The following is a 16,458-nucleotide window of genomic DNA, read 5'->3' on the forward strand; positions in this document are numbered from 1 at the left end:
GAAGCTTTACCACTACTGACTACCATTCATAGTAATGGAAGGTATGATATACACCACTAGGAGGATAGAAATCACTAAACTCACTAAGCTATGACCTCTGTGACCTACCTGCAAGACATACTGGTGCAATAGCAGCATAAATGTTATAGGAATAACCAAACATGTTTTGGTTGGATTAAAAGCCCATTCCATGAGATGGAACCCACACCTGACACTGTAATAAGGCCAGAAACTGAGACTAGAGAGATCATGGGCCCTAGAAGAAAACCTATTATTATTCTGCTAAGAAAAAAAAAAAAGCACAGCAGTAAAATGACTCCTAATGGTATCCTCTTATACCCGTAGATGAGCTCATTACTCAGCCCAGCATGGAAGTTTCTTCAGTATATCACAATTAAGAGAGACCTAAAAATGGACAATGTGAAGAGAAGCCTTGGAGATCTTAGCCCTAAAAAGGCTGCCTTTATCAAACACCTTCTCTCAAAGTTTAGGGATCTATCTGAAAGAAAAAAATGGAAAAATTCTAAGAGCCAGAGGTAGTAGATGACTCCAAGGAAACAGCATCTTCTAGACATAAAAGGGTTGATGCACATGTGAATTCACAGAGACTGTGGCAGCATGCATGAACAGTTAAAAGAAATCCTTAATGGTTCAGCCAACATACATTTTTCATGAAGTGATTATCCTCCTGCAGCCTCAGCTTCCTAGGCCTTCTCCCTCTTCTAGAGCTGGTTTCTGTGTAGGGAGGAATTACTCTCCAACAGCTCTCTGCTGCTTTTATCACTAACTGCACTATAAAACATACTAGTAAAAGAGGGACAAAAGAGGCTATAAAATCACACAATTAACCATGACCACTTACTAAAGCCATTCATAAACAGGACTAAATACTGCTTAGTTTTCTCTAATTTTCTACCTATATATTTATTTTTCTAATTTTTTATTTCTAGTAGCTACTATCAAGAAAAATAATGTGTTTTTTTATTTCTTAAAGTCATCAAGAAAAAAATAAAACAAGTGCACATGTTTTTTATTACATTGTTTTACACATATGCACAAAATGAAAATCATGTCACATTGTATAATGAGACAATGGTTTCGTAGGTCAAATATATGATTCTTTGAAACAAATGGCAAGCACAACAAACACATTTAAGCTGTGATTTCTCCTCAGACTTTAGCACACGGACCTGAAAGCACATAGGAAAACCACAGAAGGATTTCACAAGTCCAACTAATGAAACATAAAATACAACAGAGCCGATAAAACATTAATGTCTTGGGGGGGAGAAAGAATCATCAAAGGGTGATATCACTGCCAATTACTGGAGGATACGGGTCAGTGGGACAGTGTGCAGTAGTTCTCATACCACCGGCATTCACTGGCTAATGGCTAATCATCAGTTTACAGGTGAGCCTTTGAACCCCGTCAGTAATTACACACAAGTTTAACTATTTAAAAATGGAAATCAAGAATAAAGGAGAAGAGCAAAACAAACAAGAGGCTCAGCTTTGCAGAATGAAGGATGGGGACCAGACTGATGGCCTGGAACTGCTGCTGCTCTTCAGGAGGACAACCTTCTGCCAAATGGAGAAGTAGGGAGGGTCCCGATGGAAAATACCAGAAAGGCCAGATTTAGTTCAGTAATTTTAAGATATTTGAATGGTAAAAACTAATTTACTTTGTTAAAATGCTCAGTACTGCAGACATTCCAAAATCATGGTGGATAAATCCAACTAAAAACCACAAGATTATTTTCCATCAATGTCACCTCTCAAAAATTCAGAGACGCCCCAAAGCTGTGTTACTAAATGACCTGCCATGGAACCCGCAGACTGAAACTACATACAAAGCTCACCTTGTCAGAGGCCTCAGAAGCCAAGAGGTTAGTTGCAAGGGTTTGTAGCTTATGGTGGGCCATATTTTTAAGGGCAGCAAGACTGCGTCTTGTCATGGCTTGTTTCAGATTGACGGCTGGATGACTAAGTGAGTCTACTGCCGCAGGCACGGCCTCATCACAAGCGTTCAGTATCTCCACTGCTGTGATCCCCATTGCACACCGATCCAGCGCACCTGGAAGGCAGCAGGTCTACGTATATTACACAGTACTATCAACTTCCGTTTGTTTAGACACAGAAGAATGGATGTCATAGCAGTTTTTGTAGGAATGGCTTATCCGTACTCACCTACAAACATTACCAGTACTTCCCTCATATACTAATTTTCCATGTAGATTCCACAATTATTCCTCTCCCTTAAGGCTTCATACACCTTCCCGGCAAAATCAAATTTAAAGCCAAAACTTTGAGACCCTCCATCAGTTTCCACGCCCTTGTTTCCCTAGGGGTTTTCTTCACTAGTCTATCACTTTCACATTATTTACAGACATCAGTGATCTCACCTTTCTTACAGTTTTCTGTCAATATTAAACAACAAAACTCCCTAAAATGGGTCCATTTTCTCCTTCAGCGATTTCTGAAGCTTTTGTTTCTCTAAGATGCATCCAAAAAACAGGAAGGGAAACATTGTGCCTTCTCCATTTAGCCTTCTTCATTGCTGGTTACCAAACCCAGGGCCTCATCCACGCTGGGCAGGAAGAAAGCGTCCAACCACTGTGCTACATGCCCAACTTTGTGACTCTGTTTCACGACTTAAATGTTTCCCCCGTTTGTAAAATAAGCACTATTTCTACTCACAGTATCATCCCGCCTTCCCTCCACTCATCTCCATGTACATACTTCTTAAGTTAAACCCAAACTTCCTCCTGCATAGCCTGAGCTTCCTCACCCCCTTTCATACTCCCAGATTATTTTATCAACTTCTCTTTTCTGTTTTACTTTTCCATAATTCAAATTACCAGCTCACCAACTGAATATTAAAGGTTTACTTTTTAAGCCGGGCGGTGGTGGCACACGCCTTTAATCCCAGCACTCAGGAGGCAGAGGCAGGCGGATCTCTGTGAGTTCGAGGACAGGCTGGACTGACAGCCTCCAAAACAATACAGAGAAACCCTGTCTCGTAAAAACCAAAAAAAAAAAAAAAAAAAAAAAAAGGTTTACTTTTAAGTTATTTTTATGTGGATAAATGTTTTGCCTGCATGTGTGTCTGTGCACTGCATGAACGTTTGAAGCCTGCAGAGGCGAGAAGAGGGTGTCAGAGCCTCTGAAAGTAGTTGCAGACAGTTAGACAGTTAGTTGTGAGCTTCCAGGTAGATTCGGGGAACTGAACTCTGGTCTTTTACAGTAGCAACAAGGCTCTTAAATTCTAAGACAGTTCCTCAGTCCCGTACTTAAACTTTTACATGCCTCTCCAAGCCCAGAACTATTAACTACACAAGAGCTAGAGAGTTTGCAGGGTTTTGCTCGCTGTAATATGCCTATGTGTAGCATTAACTACTGTTGGTTAATTACATATTTATTAACAGCTTAAAATAGAGTTCTTGCAAATCCATGGGTGAAAAAAGCCAACAGGTAAAAGCAAAGAAGTCAGATGTATTTTGTATTTCAACTGAGATGGGAGATACATGTTTTTTTCTCTTCTTGCTGTTCAAGCTGTAGCCAGTGATATAAAGGCCTCTGGAGAGCCAGGAAGGTACATCCTGGAGGTATTGGCATTATTTATTTATTAAATTTACTTATTTATCATATCAATAAAAAATGAAGCTCTATAAATCAAATGCAGGCAGGATTTGATGTATGAAATGTATTTAACCTCTGAAAGCTACTTGAACCATCATCATAGTGTTTCTGGAATGGGTGACTCAAACATAAACTAGCTCATATGTATTGAGGACTTTTCTGTTTTATTAAAAATCGGCATTGCTGGTTGACTTTAGGTTACATGCCCTCCAATATCTTTCTTATTCATTTATGTCTCACACTTCAATTGCTTTTTTCCTTTTCAAATGCATAGAGATTACTTGAATTTTTTCAGCACTGAGGGAGATTTGGCTTTGGCTTTGTCATACATAGCCTTAATTATGTTGGAATATATTCCCTCAAATCTTACACCCTAGATCTTTTATTATGAAGACATGCTGGATTTTTTTCCAAGGGATTCTCCTGCACCTTTTGAAGTAATCATGTAATATTTATCTTTAAGCCAATATATGTGATTTATTACATTTAATGACTTGTGTATGTTGAACCATCCTTACATCTCTGGGATAATGTTGACTTGGTAATGGTGAAAAATCGTTTTGATGCATGCCTGTAACTAGTTATTGACGATTTTTTAATCTGTGTTCATTGGAGATATAGGCCTATAGTTTCTTTCTTTTTTCCTTTTTTTTTTTTTTCTTCCTTGTTTTGTTACCTGAGTTAGGTATCAGAGTTAGACACTAACTTCATAGATGGAGTTTGGAGGTGTTCCTTCTCCTTTTTGTGTTTTGTTTTGTTTTTTTCCTCAATAGTTAAGCAAGATTAGCTGTAGGTCTCAGAAAGTCTGGTAGGATTCTGCTGTGAATCCATCTGGGCATGGGCTGTTTTAAATCAGAAGAGCCACTCATTGTGGCTCTGCTTAAATTGTTACATCTTCTTGGTTTAAGTTTGGTGGTTTGGTTGAAGTTAGAAATTAATCCATTTCATTTATATTTTCCACTTTAATAAAGTACAGATTTTTAAATTTTAATAGTCTGAGTTTCCTTGGTGTTGGAAGAGTCTGATTACCTTGCTTATCTTAGAATGGTTCTTTGTAGGTTCTTTCTCTTGCTCCAGTCAATACTTTGTTCTGTATGTTTAGTATTTTAAGTATAATATGCTGCAGGCACTTTCTTTTCTGTCCTGTCTGATGGTGTCCTGTGCTTCTTCCATCTGTATGGGTGTGTCTTTTCCTCCGTTTGAGGAAGTTTGCTTCCAGGATCTTGTTAAAGATCTTATCTATGTTATTGACTTTCATTCTTCTACTTCATCTATGCCTGTAGTTCAAATATTCGGTTTTTCATAGTATCACATAGCTCTTGCATGTTCCTTTTGCCTAGGTTTTTTAATTTTTCATATTCTATCTTGAATGGTTCAATTCCTCTACTTTATCTTCGAGTGATGATACTGTCTTTTACTTGATTCTTTCTACCCTAAAAGTTTTTCCCTGAATTTTCCAGTTGGGATATTAAAGTTTTTAATTCCATCTTCATTTCAGCTTCACTGAATCTGTTCCTATCTTTTTAATGAATTCGGTTTACAGATCTTATATTATCTTGGTCATTTTATTCAGCTATGAATTAACCTTTTCTTAGATATAGCTCAGTCATTTATTGCTATCACCTATATGTTCACTGAGCTGTTTAGTACCATTTTCTTTAACTCCTTGAATTCTTTATGATATTTTAAGTTGTCTCCTGGGGTTCATCTATGTTATTCTCATGGAGAACATTTACACAGGAACTAATAGGGGTCTTGTGGTGGGGGGGCAAGAGAAACACTGTTTTGGACTTTCGTATTGCTTATGTTTTTGCAACATGGCTTCAGCATGTAGGCTTCTTCCTGTGTGTGTCTGATTCTAGCCTGTCTCATCCTGCAGGAGCTGCATGAGAGCCAGGTGCATGAAGGTAGTGGAGGTGGTGGACTCCCAAAACAACCTCAACCCTTCCTTCTTTTTTTTTTTACACATTTTTAGAAATTATGTGTATGCTTATGTGTGAATATTTGCATGTGAATGGGAGTGCCTGCAGAAGTCAGGGGAGGTAGTCAGATCACTGGGGGGTGGGGGAGGGGGGGTGGGAGTGGCAGGGTGGGGAGTGGAAAGGGTTTGTGAGCTGCCCATGTGAGTGCTAGCAATCTAACAAGGATCCCCTGTAAGAGCATACATGCTCTTTACAGCTGGACCACTGCTCCACCCAGAGCAAGTAATCTTTTAGAAACGCCCAAAGATAGATCAGAAAGAAATATGTTACAGTGTTAATGTTTACCATGGAGCTGTGTGACTTCAGTGTGCCTTTCTTCTCTTTTCCTCTTTAGTAATTTCAAAATATAACAGAAAATAACCTCTCTTACAATACAAAGCAGAATAAAGAGTTAAATGCAAAGGAAGTCTGTTAGATTTTAAGGATGCCTCCTCTTGTCAAAATTGCAGATGTGTCTACTTATTTCCTAAGGGATTGAAAGGTATTCCCTACTCTTTAGCAGGACAGGCAAAAATATGTGGCAATCTACTTCCAAAGGACTATGTAGAACATACTGAGGGGAAAACGCTTAGTGGAATAAAAACATTTAGAAGAATTATTTTAAATAATAAACAAGAACTGCCAAGCAAAAGATAAGTTTTAATCACTGATACATATTACTTAAGAATTGCAAAAATAGAATCAGATACATTTTAAAAAGAAAACTTAAACTAAAACATTATATTACCTGCCTAAATATTCTTAGTAAAACTGTATTCATCTGTGTGTGCACATCTATCAGCATCTGTGCTTTTCAGCTTAGCAATATTTACTCTATACCATACCCTATACATAAAATTGAAAGTTGAAATTCCACGTGTAGTTCCTAAAGCCTACAACCTCCATGTCAATTTGGCTCCTAAAATTACCTAGTCAGCATCACTTTTCTGGTGTTCAAATAAAAATTGGTTTTATCTTTTTCTTCTGTTTCTGAACATGAGACAACCCTGGCTCTTTCAAGCTTGCTTGGCAATTAATTCCACAAATACATTATTTATGGGATTACATATCACTGCATATCACAAATATCACTGCATATTTGTCATCATCGGCACATTACCCTCAATTGCATGCCTTTAGGAACTGTCAAACCACTCTACAAGATCTAACATAACACAATCAAATGCATCCTTTAACTTTCTATTCCTTCTCCACGTTTATCCTTACCAGTGTCCATCTGCCAGACATACACAGAGCCATCTGTGCATCCAACCACCAGGTAGTCATCAGAAGGCCTCCACTTGATCACCTGAATAGGAAACAGGTGACGAGATGCCAACATGATGCATTTTTTCTCTCGCAAACTTAGAAGTCCTACTGAGTGGTCACTGGCTACAGAACAGATGCAATGTTGAACTCTTGCCTGAAAAAGAAGAATAAACTTCCGTCATATTTACATTAAATTTAGAATAAGATAGATACTCTCTCAATAACTTAAACGAAAATTACCTATTATGTATACTCCACTGAAAAACAACCACATCATCAGGTCATTTTCAACAATTTTCTCCCTTGAGATTATAAATAAGTTTCTGGTTCAAATAGATATGCTTTTCAATGTGGAATAATGCAAAGGTTAAAGACTGGAAAGATGTTACTAAAATATGAAAAGGACCTCATAAAAATGATTGCCACATCTGAGAAGGCAAAACTGAGCAGCCAGGAAATAGGGCTCATGTGGTCTGTTCAGCATTCTTTCCACAACATGAACTAACTTTTGTTTCCAGAGAGAAGCTTTCTGTGGACTTTCTTTCTGTTCACGATGCATTTAGACCCATGTTCTTCCCTGCACTTTTGTCCCAACATAAACTCCTCCCAGTCCTGCAACCACAATCATTCCTTGAGGGCCACAACGATAATGCATTATTTGCAGACTGGCGTTCCTGTTCCCTTTGTGGCATCTGTTTACAATGCCTGAAGATGCAGCACTTCAATTAACAACACAACTTCATGAACATTCTTTGGCGTATTCCCTGCACATCGTGAGTTTCTGCTCTTCAATTTCCTTTTAAAACAATATCGTTTATGAATAAGCTAAGAAAGTAAAGACATTCACTAGCAAGGGAGAGCTAAATTTACAGTATAGCAAATTGAAAACTAAAAACTTTAAATTTCTATAGGACACTTTGAAAGCAATTTAAAATTTACCATATGAGAGCAATCATCTGAATTTATTGTGATGACCTCTTAATAAAATAGGCCCATAAAACTACACATAATCCTCTTTTAAAGGACCTAAAAGATACCTGCAAATGTACAATGCTCTGCTTCTCCTACACTGTTGTGAGCTAAAAGCAACATTTCGCTAATTCTCAATGTAAGAAATGTCAACATGTGTTAGGTGAAAGGGGTAGGGAGAGGGGCAGCACGTGTGCAGGAGGAAACTGCAGCTGTGTAGCTTTTGCTTTATCCACACTGTTTTGGTGTTTGTTTTGTTTTTGAGCCAAGTGTCTTGATGTGGCCCAGGCTGGCCTCAGACTTCTGATATGCCTGCCTCAACCAAGTACTGGGATTACAGGCAAACACCACTCATGCTGAGTTTTAATTTTAACTACTGGATTTCCCAGAACCTTTACAATGTTGATGTGAACATTAGCTGCATCATTCATCTCTAAACTTGTCTACCATGATCTTCTTATTAAAGCACACTCATAAGGCTGCTGTGCTTGGTCCTTTTCTGCTGTGATGCTCAAAGATCAACACTATGTTTTCTCTGTATCACCGTGCAGCAGCCTGGACACTGGATCTGAGTGTGGCTCTCACTGGTGCCACCCGCTTTGCCTGTTCTCTCTTCACCATGAGAATATAGTTAGCTATATTTTGACCCTCGTGAATATTCATAATTATAAGTTAAGAAAACTAGCCAGGCGGTGGTAGCTCACACCTTTAATCCCAGCACTCAGGAGGCAGAGGCAGGTGGATCTCTGTGAGTATGAGACAGCCTGGTCTACAAGAGCTAGTTCCAGGACAGCCTCCAAAGCTACACAGAGAAATCCTGTCCTGGATGTAAAAAAAAAAAAAAAAAAACTTTACTTAACACATTACACAGAATTGTCTTAGGCACTAGGCTTGTTTATAAATATTCAATGCCTCTTTCATTTAAAAAGATACACTATCAACTAACACATACAAATTGGTTTTGCAATTATCAAATAATAAAAATAAACTGACAAACAAAAAAATAATTCAAATTTAACCACAAAAGAATAAAACTGGGCAAATACACACATCATGAGGCCTCTACTTTCAATTATTTTACAAAGCATACATTATCAATCAGCTGCACAAGACATATATTGCTAACTGCAGATAAAACACAGTTTAATAAAATAGATGCCTTGCATGTCAATGAATTATCATTAGTACTAACTTTGAATTTGTCAAATAATTCACTCATTTTATAAAAAGAGAGGAGTGCTTTATTAATAGATAAAGAGTATTTTCTAATTTGTGTCAGGTATTTAATTTTTTTAAGATGGTTTATTATTTCTCTCATAAGAAACGGTGCTCCTTATCTCTGATCATGACAACCTAGGCAGACTTCTAACAGCATTACTTTTACTCTGCTCGCATGTTTCTATCAAGCCTGCTCAGCCATCGCACTCAAACCTTCTTCACGATTTTTGGTTTTACTGCTTCAACTCATGAGCTCTCTAAAATCTCCAATAAAAACAACTAGTCAGTAAACGGACTGCTGCACATAAGGACCTAAATTTGAATCCCCAGAACCCACATTAAAAGCCAAGTACAGTGGTGCACAGTTGCAAGACTAATTCTGGGGAAGATTAGACAGGTCAATCCTAGGACCCAACAGTATCCAGGCTAGCCAGTCGGTGAGCTCTAGATACTAGGGAGAAAATGTCTCTTAAAAAATACGATGAAAACCAACTGAGGAAGACAGCCAACATTAACTTCTGGCAACCACACACACCACCACCACCACCACCACCACCACCACCATCACCACCACCACCACCACCACCACTACCACCATCACCGCCACCACCACCATCACTACCACCATCACCACCACCACCACCATCACCACCACCACCATCACTGCCACCATCACCACCATCACTACCACCACCATCACCACCACCACCATCACCACCACCACCACCATCACCGCCACCATCACTGCCACCATCACCACCATCACTACCACCACCATCACCGCCACCACCATCACCGCCACCATCACCATCACCACCACCATCACTACCATCACCACCTCCATCACCACCATCACCATCATCACCACTACCACCACCACCACCACCATCACCATCATCACCACCACCACCACCACCACCCACATGTGCATACACACATGAACCACACCACAGAGCTAATAGTAGCAAATCATAGTGGTGGACAGTCATCTCAGCACTAGGAATTAGCTCTTTCATTAAAAAGAGTTTTACTGGAGTGGGGGGGGGGTGTTGAAGGAGTGAGAAGTCAGTTTGGGCTACACAGTGAAACCCTGTCTTAAAAAAAAAAAAGCTAGTCCTTAATTAGCCTCATATGTAACTCGTGAATTTGCAACTTGTCAAGTGCAAATGAATTTCATTTAAAATACTGAGAAATATGAGTCAGTATTATTTCCTATGTTGGTTATGTCTAAGATTAGATTGTACTGCAGATGTCAACATCAAAGATACACAGCTACAGACAACCAATGAACATTGGTACTGTTTGGGTAAGTTTAGGAGGTGTGGCCTTGCTGAAGGAAGCATGTCACTCACTGGTAATAGGCTTTGGTATAGTTTGAATGAGAATGTCCCCTATACTCATAGGTTTGAATACTTGGTCCCCAGGTGGAGAAACTGTTAGGGAATGGTTACTTGTGGTCTTGTTGGAGGAGATATGTCACTGGGGGTAAGTTTTGAAGTTTGAAAGCCTCACAGCATTCCCAGTATGCTCTCTCTGTTTTGTGCTTGTGGTTCAAGGTGTGAGCTTTCAACCACCATGCCTGATGTTGTGTCTGTCACTTCCCTGGAATCATGGACTCTTCTCTCTCTGAAAACACAAGCCCAAATAAATCCTTCTTTCTATACAGCACTTTGGACATGATGTTTTATTACAATAATATAAAAGTAAATAATACATTGATAATCTAGCAAACAGGAGTAGGGTACTAAATGAGCAAAATTCCTAGGAATAGGAAACCCTCCTGAGCAGTTTCACTGTCGGACATTCACCTATCCCCAAGATATGCAGGTGGTTTATTCCAAAGATGAAAACAATGAAATCTACCTTCATAAGAATACTGGAAAGTGCTGTATCACATTACTCTTATTCAGAGGAAAAATAAGAGAAATACAAAACAAATATTAGGTAAGAGCACAGTACAAGCTTTACAAGTAGACTACAGGACATTAAGGTTTTTAGAGGATGTTACAATGTAGAGCTAGAGGAATGAATCATTGGTTAAGAATAGTTGTTCTGGGATCATAAGGGCAGGAATTAAAATCCCAGCACCTAAGCAACAAGCCAAGCAGTACAGACTAGCCCCCCACAACCTAGTGGGGTAGTCACAGGAGGACCTCTGCAGCTTTCAGAGTCCCAACCCAAGCAGGATGCAAGCCCCAAGTTCAGGGAGAGACCCTGCCTCAATGAAACATGCTGAGGATGTGAGGAGGATGGTCAACATCCTCTTCTGACCTCAACCCAAGCTCACGTGCAAGTGTGGATACCAACATGCATGCATGTGTGAGCACACACACACACACACACACACACACACACACACACACACTTACAGAAAACTATAATGCCCCAATTCTACCTCTTTATGTCTGCATAATACATCCTCTTAACACATAAATTTCCCTAAATACAAACTCACTATGCAGCCAAAGATGACCTCTCTTCTGCATGTTTCTCAAAGTGGCCTTAAACTCATTATACAGATAAAGATGATGTTGAACTAACCCTCCTATCTCCAACAACCAAGTGTTAGAACTACAGTTATATGTCACCACCAGGCCTGGCTTTCTGTGGTGGAAGAGAACAAACTCAGGACAACCGTCATGTTAGCAAAGCAGGCACTCAAACAATAGAGCTACATACCCAGTCCCCATGATTTTTCTTCTCTTATAATGCAATAATGATGAAGTTGGGAAGTATCCCACAAAATGCTATCGGGTCATTTATAAAAATCATATACCATCTCTGTAAATAATAAAAAGTATTTGAAAATTAACCTTAGCTTTACTACAATAAACAGTCTTGAATTAACCAAAATAATCAAGAATGAAAACACAAGCATGTGTTCATACGCACACACACAGGCACAAACACACACACATACACACACAATTAATATCACTAAGCCTAAGAAAGCATAGTTATTAGAGGTACTTAAATCATAAGAAAATATGGTCCTGTTTTTTAACTACAGATTAAAATAAACCTAATTTTTTTCTTTCAAGAAAGCACTAGTCCAATTCATATCAAGAGAACTAGCACAGAATGGAAATAACTTAATATAGAAAAACCTCATTAATTTTCATTCCACTAATTAATTCTGAGTTGATGGCTACCATTGAAGCCTGGATGAACAATTTAACAATAAGAACAAAGCAAATGTCTAGCCTATTTAATTAAGAAGGAAAAAGACCATTCAAGTACTACTTAGGTACTAATTTTGATTCAATGAGTAGAATTATGATAAATAATTCTTAGCTATCTATTAATTAAAGCACTTAAAAGATTTGCTAGAACACAATTAACATGTTCTTATCTATCCTCAGAATTACTAAAGAAGCACTTCCTAAAAATATCTAACAACTCACATTTCTTGACTTAGATCCAACTTCCATTATGAGTAAGTTCTAGAAATCATAGCACTAAACATCTACTTCATGTATAATGACTAATTCTATAAACTATTAACAACACTCATTATTCTATTACTTCAACATGCAAACACCAACTGAAGATGATTTAATAACAGTATTATAACAAAATAATGTGCAAAACATTTGATGGTGTAATTTAAATAATTATGCAAGCATCCCCATGCTCATATCTCATGCTTAGAGACTCATATCTATAATCCCAAGGCCTGCTTGAGAAGCTGAGCCAGCAGGAATCTAAGAGCTCAAGACAAAGCTAGGCTGCATAGAAAGTTCTACGCTGACATGGTTACAGACACACAGAGACACACACAACCAAGGTGACTCAACTAAAACTGTAAAACATTTCCACCAAAACTTATTTATAGACAATTCATGCTCCAAATTCTTTTGGTCATTTGCAGATTTAAGATTTTTGCTAGGGGTGTACAAATTTTGCGCATCTCTGTGCAAATATGTACATTAAAAAGCATGCATAGGCATAAGTTTGGTTTTTCGAGACAGGGTTTTTCTATGATAACTCAAGGTATAAATTAGCAAACTTAAAATGGGATTTTTTAAATTACTTATTAATGCCCATAATGACATTAGGTTAGCCAATACCACAAGACACAATAATTGTCATTATAAGGTTTCACTGTCAATGACAGTGGATACTAATACTTTATACAACTATGACCTTTGGCTATTCTTCCAGTGTGTTTGAGTGAAACTGCCAAATAATGAGGAAGACAGAGTCCAAACTGGACAATCTTGTCACCAAATGAAGCTGGGATTAAGTTGCTGGCCAAAGGGGTCCATTGGAACCCCTAAACAACCCAGGCTGTTGCCAAGGATGCTCTCCACAAACTGACAGAAATGCCCCTTTAATGAAGACAACACCAACACAACTCATTAAACATGCATAAGTCAAACTGGTACCTACACAGAGACTTCACCATCTATTCTAGCATCTTTGGTACAGAAAGGCACTCTGCACGCTACCAAAAGAGAAACATAAACACCAATGCACCACAACCCTTTGACCTACAGTGCTATCCAGCATGCAAGATACCCCAGTGCAATTGTGGTGCAAAGCTTGCAGGAGTAACCAACCAATATCTGATTTAACTTAAGGCCTACTCCACAAGATGGAACCCATACCCAACACTGTTTTGGTGACTAGATAGCCCATGAATCAATGATAAAACCAAATACTAAAGAGAGAAAGAGAGAGAGAGAGAGAGAGAGAGAGAAGTAACACTAAAATGATTCTTAATGACATTTTGCTATACTCATATATCAGTTGCTTAGCCAACATCAGAGAAGCTTCCTCCTGCAGCAAATGGGAACAAATACAGAGACCCCCAGCCAGACATTACACAAAAATTGAGAGACCTGGAAAAATTCAGCCTTAAATGAGATATCTTCATCAAATTCTTCCCCTTGGGACTCAGGGAACCCCTCAGGAGAAGAGGCAGAAAGGACATTAGAGCTAGAGGGGATAAAGGACACCAGGAAAACAATGTCCTCTAAATCAACAGTGTAGATCAACACATGAACTCACAGAAACAGAGACAGTATGCAGAGAGCCTGCAGTGGTTGGCTCCAGATGGGGTCCTGGCTCTGAAGGAGAAGCAGACACACACCCCACACCTAACCCAGATGCTATCTCCACCTGAAAACCACTTGCAAATGAAACTTCAGTTTCCTCTAAGGGAGTGTCGCCAGGAAAACCAACTAAAAGGGAAACCGCATTCCCAACAGTAGATGGCAACAGAAAATGGACTCAATGGCATCTTTAGTGCCACAACGTCACATGAGAGGTATTCCCTTTTTTTTTCCCCTTTCGATTTTATCTTCTTTTATGTTATTTACATTTTTTCTTCTCTCTTTTCATCCTACAGGTCCTTTGTGTGCGCGTGCGCACAAACACACACACACACACACACACACACACACACACACACTATGGCTTCCAGTCTACAGTGTTTTTATGGGATTTCTGAACGTGCAAATGAGTAGGCCTGTTTCTTGTGCTGTCTCTTGGGTCCTTTTCCTTCTTTTTGTTAGTTTTTAAAACTTTTTTATTTTATTATTATAGCATAGAAAGTTTTTTGTTTTCTAATGAGAGACGAAGAGTGAGGTGTGGAAGGTGGGGAGAAACTAGGAGGGGTAGAGGGAGAGGAAACTGTTATCAGGATGTATTACTGAGAAAAAAAATTTGATAAAAGGAAAAAAATAACAAATCTTAAAAAAAATAGAAACTTCCATCAATATTTTCCCTGCCAACTTGTGATAGCTATATTAGAAACTACACAATACAAGGCAAGGCAAGAGGATCATGAGTTCTACGCTAGTCAGGGCGACACAATGGGGTCTTATCTCAAAAAAAAAAAAATCCTGGGACAGAACTGTGTGTTGGTGCATTTATCTAACATGCATGAGACCTTGAGTTTAATGCCTAGTCCTGAAGTTTGGTTTTGTTTTTAATGGAAGAACTATACAGCATAATCCACCAATCTCTCCTGTAAACATTTTACCTAGATGCACACCTGGAAGACAGTCTCTGGGTTCCTACCACTTTGTGGCATGATGTACCATATGATTTTTTTTAATTAGTGATGGTACCAATGCCCATCCATGTAAATGTTCATAAGCTTCCATTTACTAAGACTTAGAGGAACCAATAAAGAGTTCCAGTATTTCTTCCCATAATCCAATTGAAAGCCTCACAATTTCAACTTCTGCCACCACTGTCCTCAATGATCTCAAACTATCAATTCCATTAAGAAAAGTTTTATTGCTGTAGAGAATCTGTGCTGTATGGACTGAGCAGCCTATCACTTAAAGTATTTTATAGGTCAAAATTCTTCACAATATTAATTATGTGCTAAAAGTAATATATATATATATATATGTATATATATGTGTGTATACATGTATATATATGTATGTGTATATATACATATATATACATATATTAATGAACTCAAATGCTAAGTTAAAAGTAAAGGGTAACAATAAGCAACAGGATATTTAGTCAAATAAAATTTCTTTTTTATGAAAAAAATAACTGGGGTAAGGACAAGTGGAAAAATATTAGACCAAAACCTCAAGACAAATATTTAGTTTTCAAAGAAATCTAATCCTAACATTTAAAAAGGTTCATTGAATTTGCCGGTAAATAATCCCCCTCTTCAGTACATTAGGGCTGAAGGGCAGAATGCCACAAGCTATCTTGTGTCTGAAAGTCAGAACATACCACCTGGGGCATCCAGTCTGACCTTACACATTTTAAAGCATTCCCAGAAAGCTCTCATGTAATGTGTTCTTAGGCATGAATTAAAGAAATTACAGGCAGCTAGCTCATCCCACCCACTAGCTCCCAAGGGAGATGATTCCACTTTCCCATGGATTGCAATGCAAACAATATAAATTTTTATTCTCAGTTTGGCTACTTTGTTTCCCAGACTAAGTTACTCCTTTGCTAGCATTGTTTGAGGAGCAGTCTCCTATTTGTCTCAATAATCTTCTCTTTGTACAAATATCCTCACAATGCATGACCACTCGACTGTCTCTCCTTTTAAAGAGGAGAGAGCTATAAGTAACAAGCTTCTTTTGTTCATGAATCAATCCACTCGTCTCTTCCTCATTACTTCTTCTGCTTCCCAGAACTCTCTCTCAGGAACATAAATGTGCCGTTAAGATGCCATTTAACATTCTAAATATTCCACCTAAAAGGGGAGTCTATGAAATTAAATATTAATTTTATTTCCATACGTGCACAAAACTACCTCAAAACAGAATTTTTCCAATATTAGAAATGAAACTTTTATTAAAAAGAAGCAGTTTCCAACCAAAATACTGACTAATCTACTACATGAATAACATTACTTCCAAGGATAATTTTAACATCCTACTTTCTTCTACATATATGTATGTGTGTTTGTGTG

At 38.3% G+C, this 16,458-nt stretch overlaps 1 protein-coding gene across 2 annotated transcripts in view; it reads right to left on the reverse strand.

Moving 5' to 3' along the window:
- Positions 1-16,458, reverse strand: part of Wdr7 (WD repeat domain 7) — a 253,422-nt gene that overhangs the window by 203,057 nt on the left and 33,907 nt on the right. For both annotated transcript variants that reach the window (XM_013116796.3, XM_005074662.4), the window contains exons 13-14: positions 6,828-7,023; positions 1,860-2,074 (exon numbers count right to left, since the gene is read on the reverse strand). In XM_013116796.3, the coding sequence (XP_012972250.1) occupies positions 1,860-2,074; positions 6,828-7,023 (411 nt within the window). The remainder of the gene's footprint in view (positions 1-1,859; positions 2,075-6,827; positions 7,024-16,458) is intronic.

This window comes from Mesocricetus auratus, unplaced genomic scaffold, assembly GCF_017639785.1.
Source record: "Mesocricetus auratus isolate SY011 unplaced genomic scaffold, BCM_Maur_2.0 Super-Scaffold_6730, whole genome shotgun sequence".
Classification (NCBI taxonomy): Eukaryota; Metazoa; Chordata; class Mammalia; order Rodentia; family Cricetidae; genus Mesocricetus; species Mesocricetus auratus.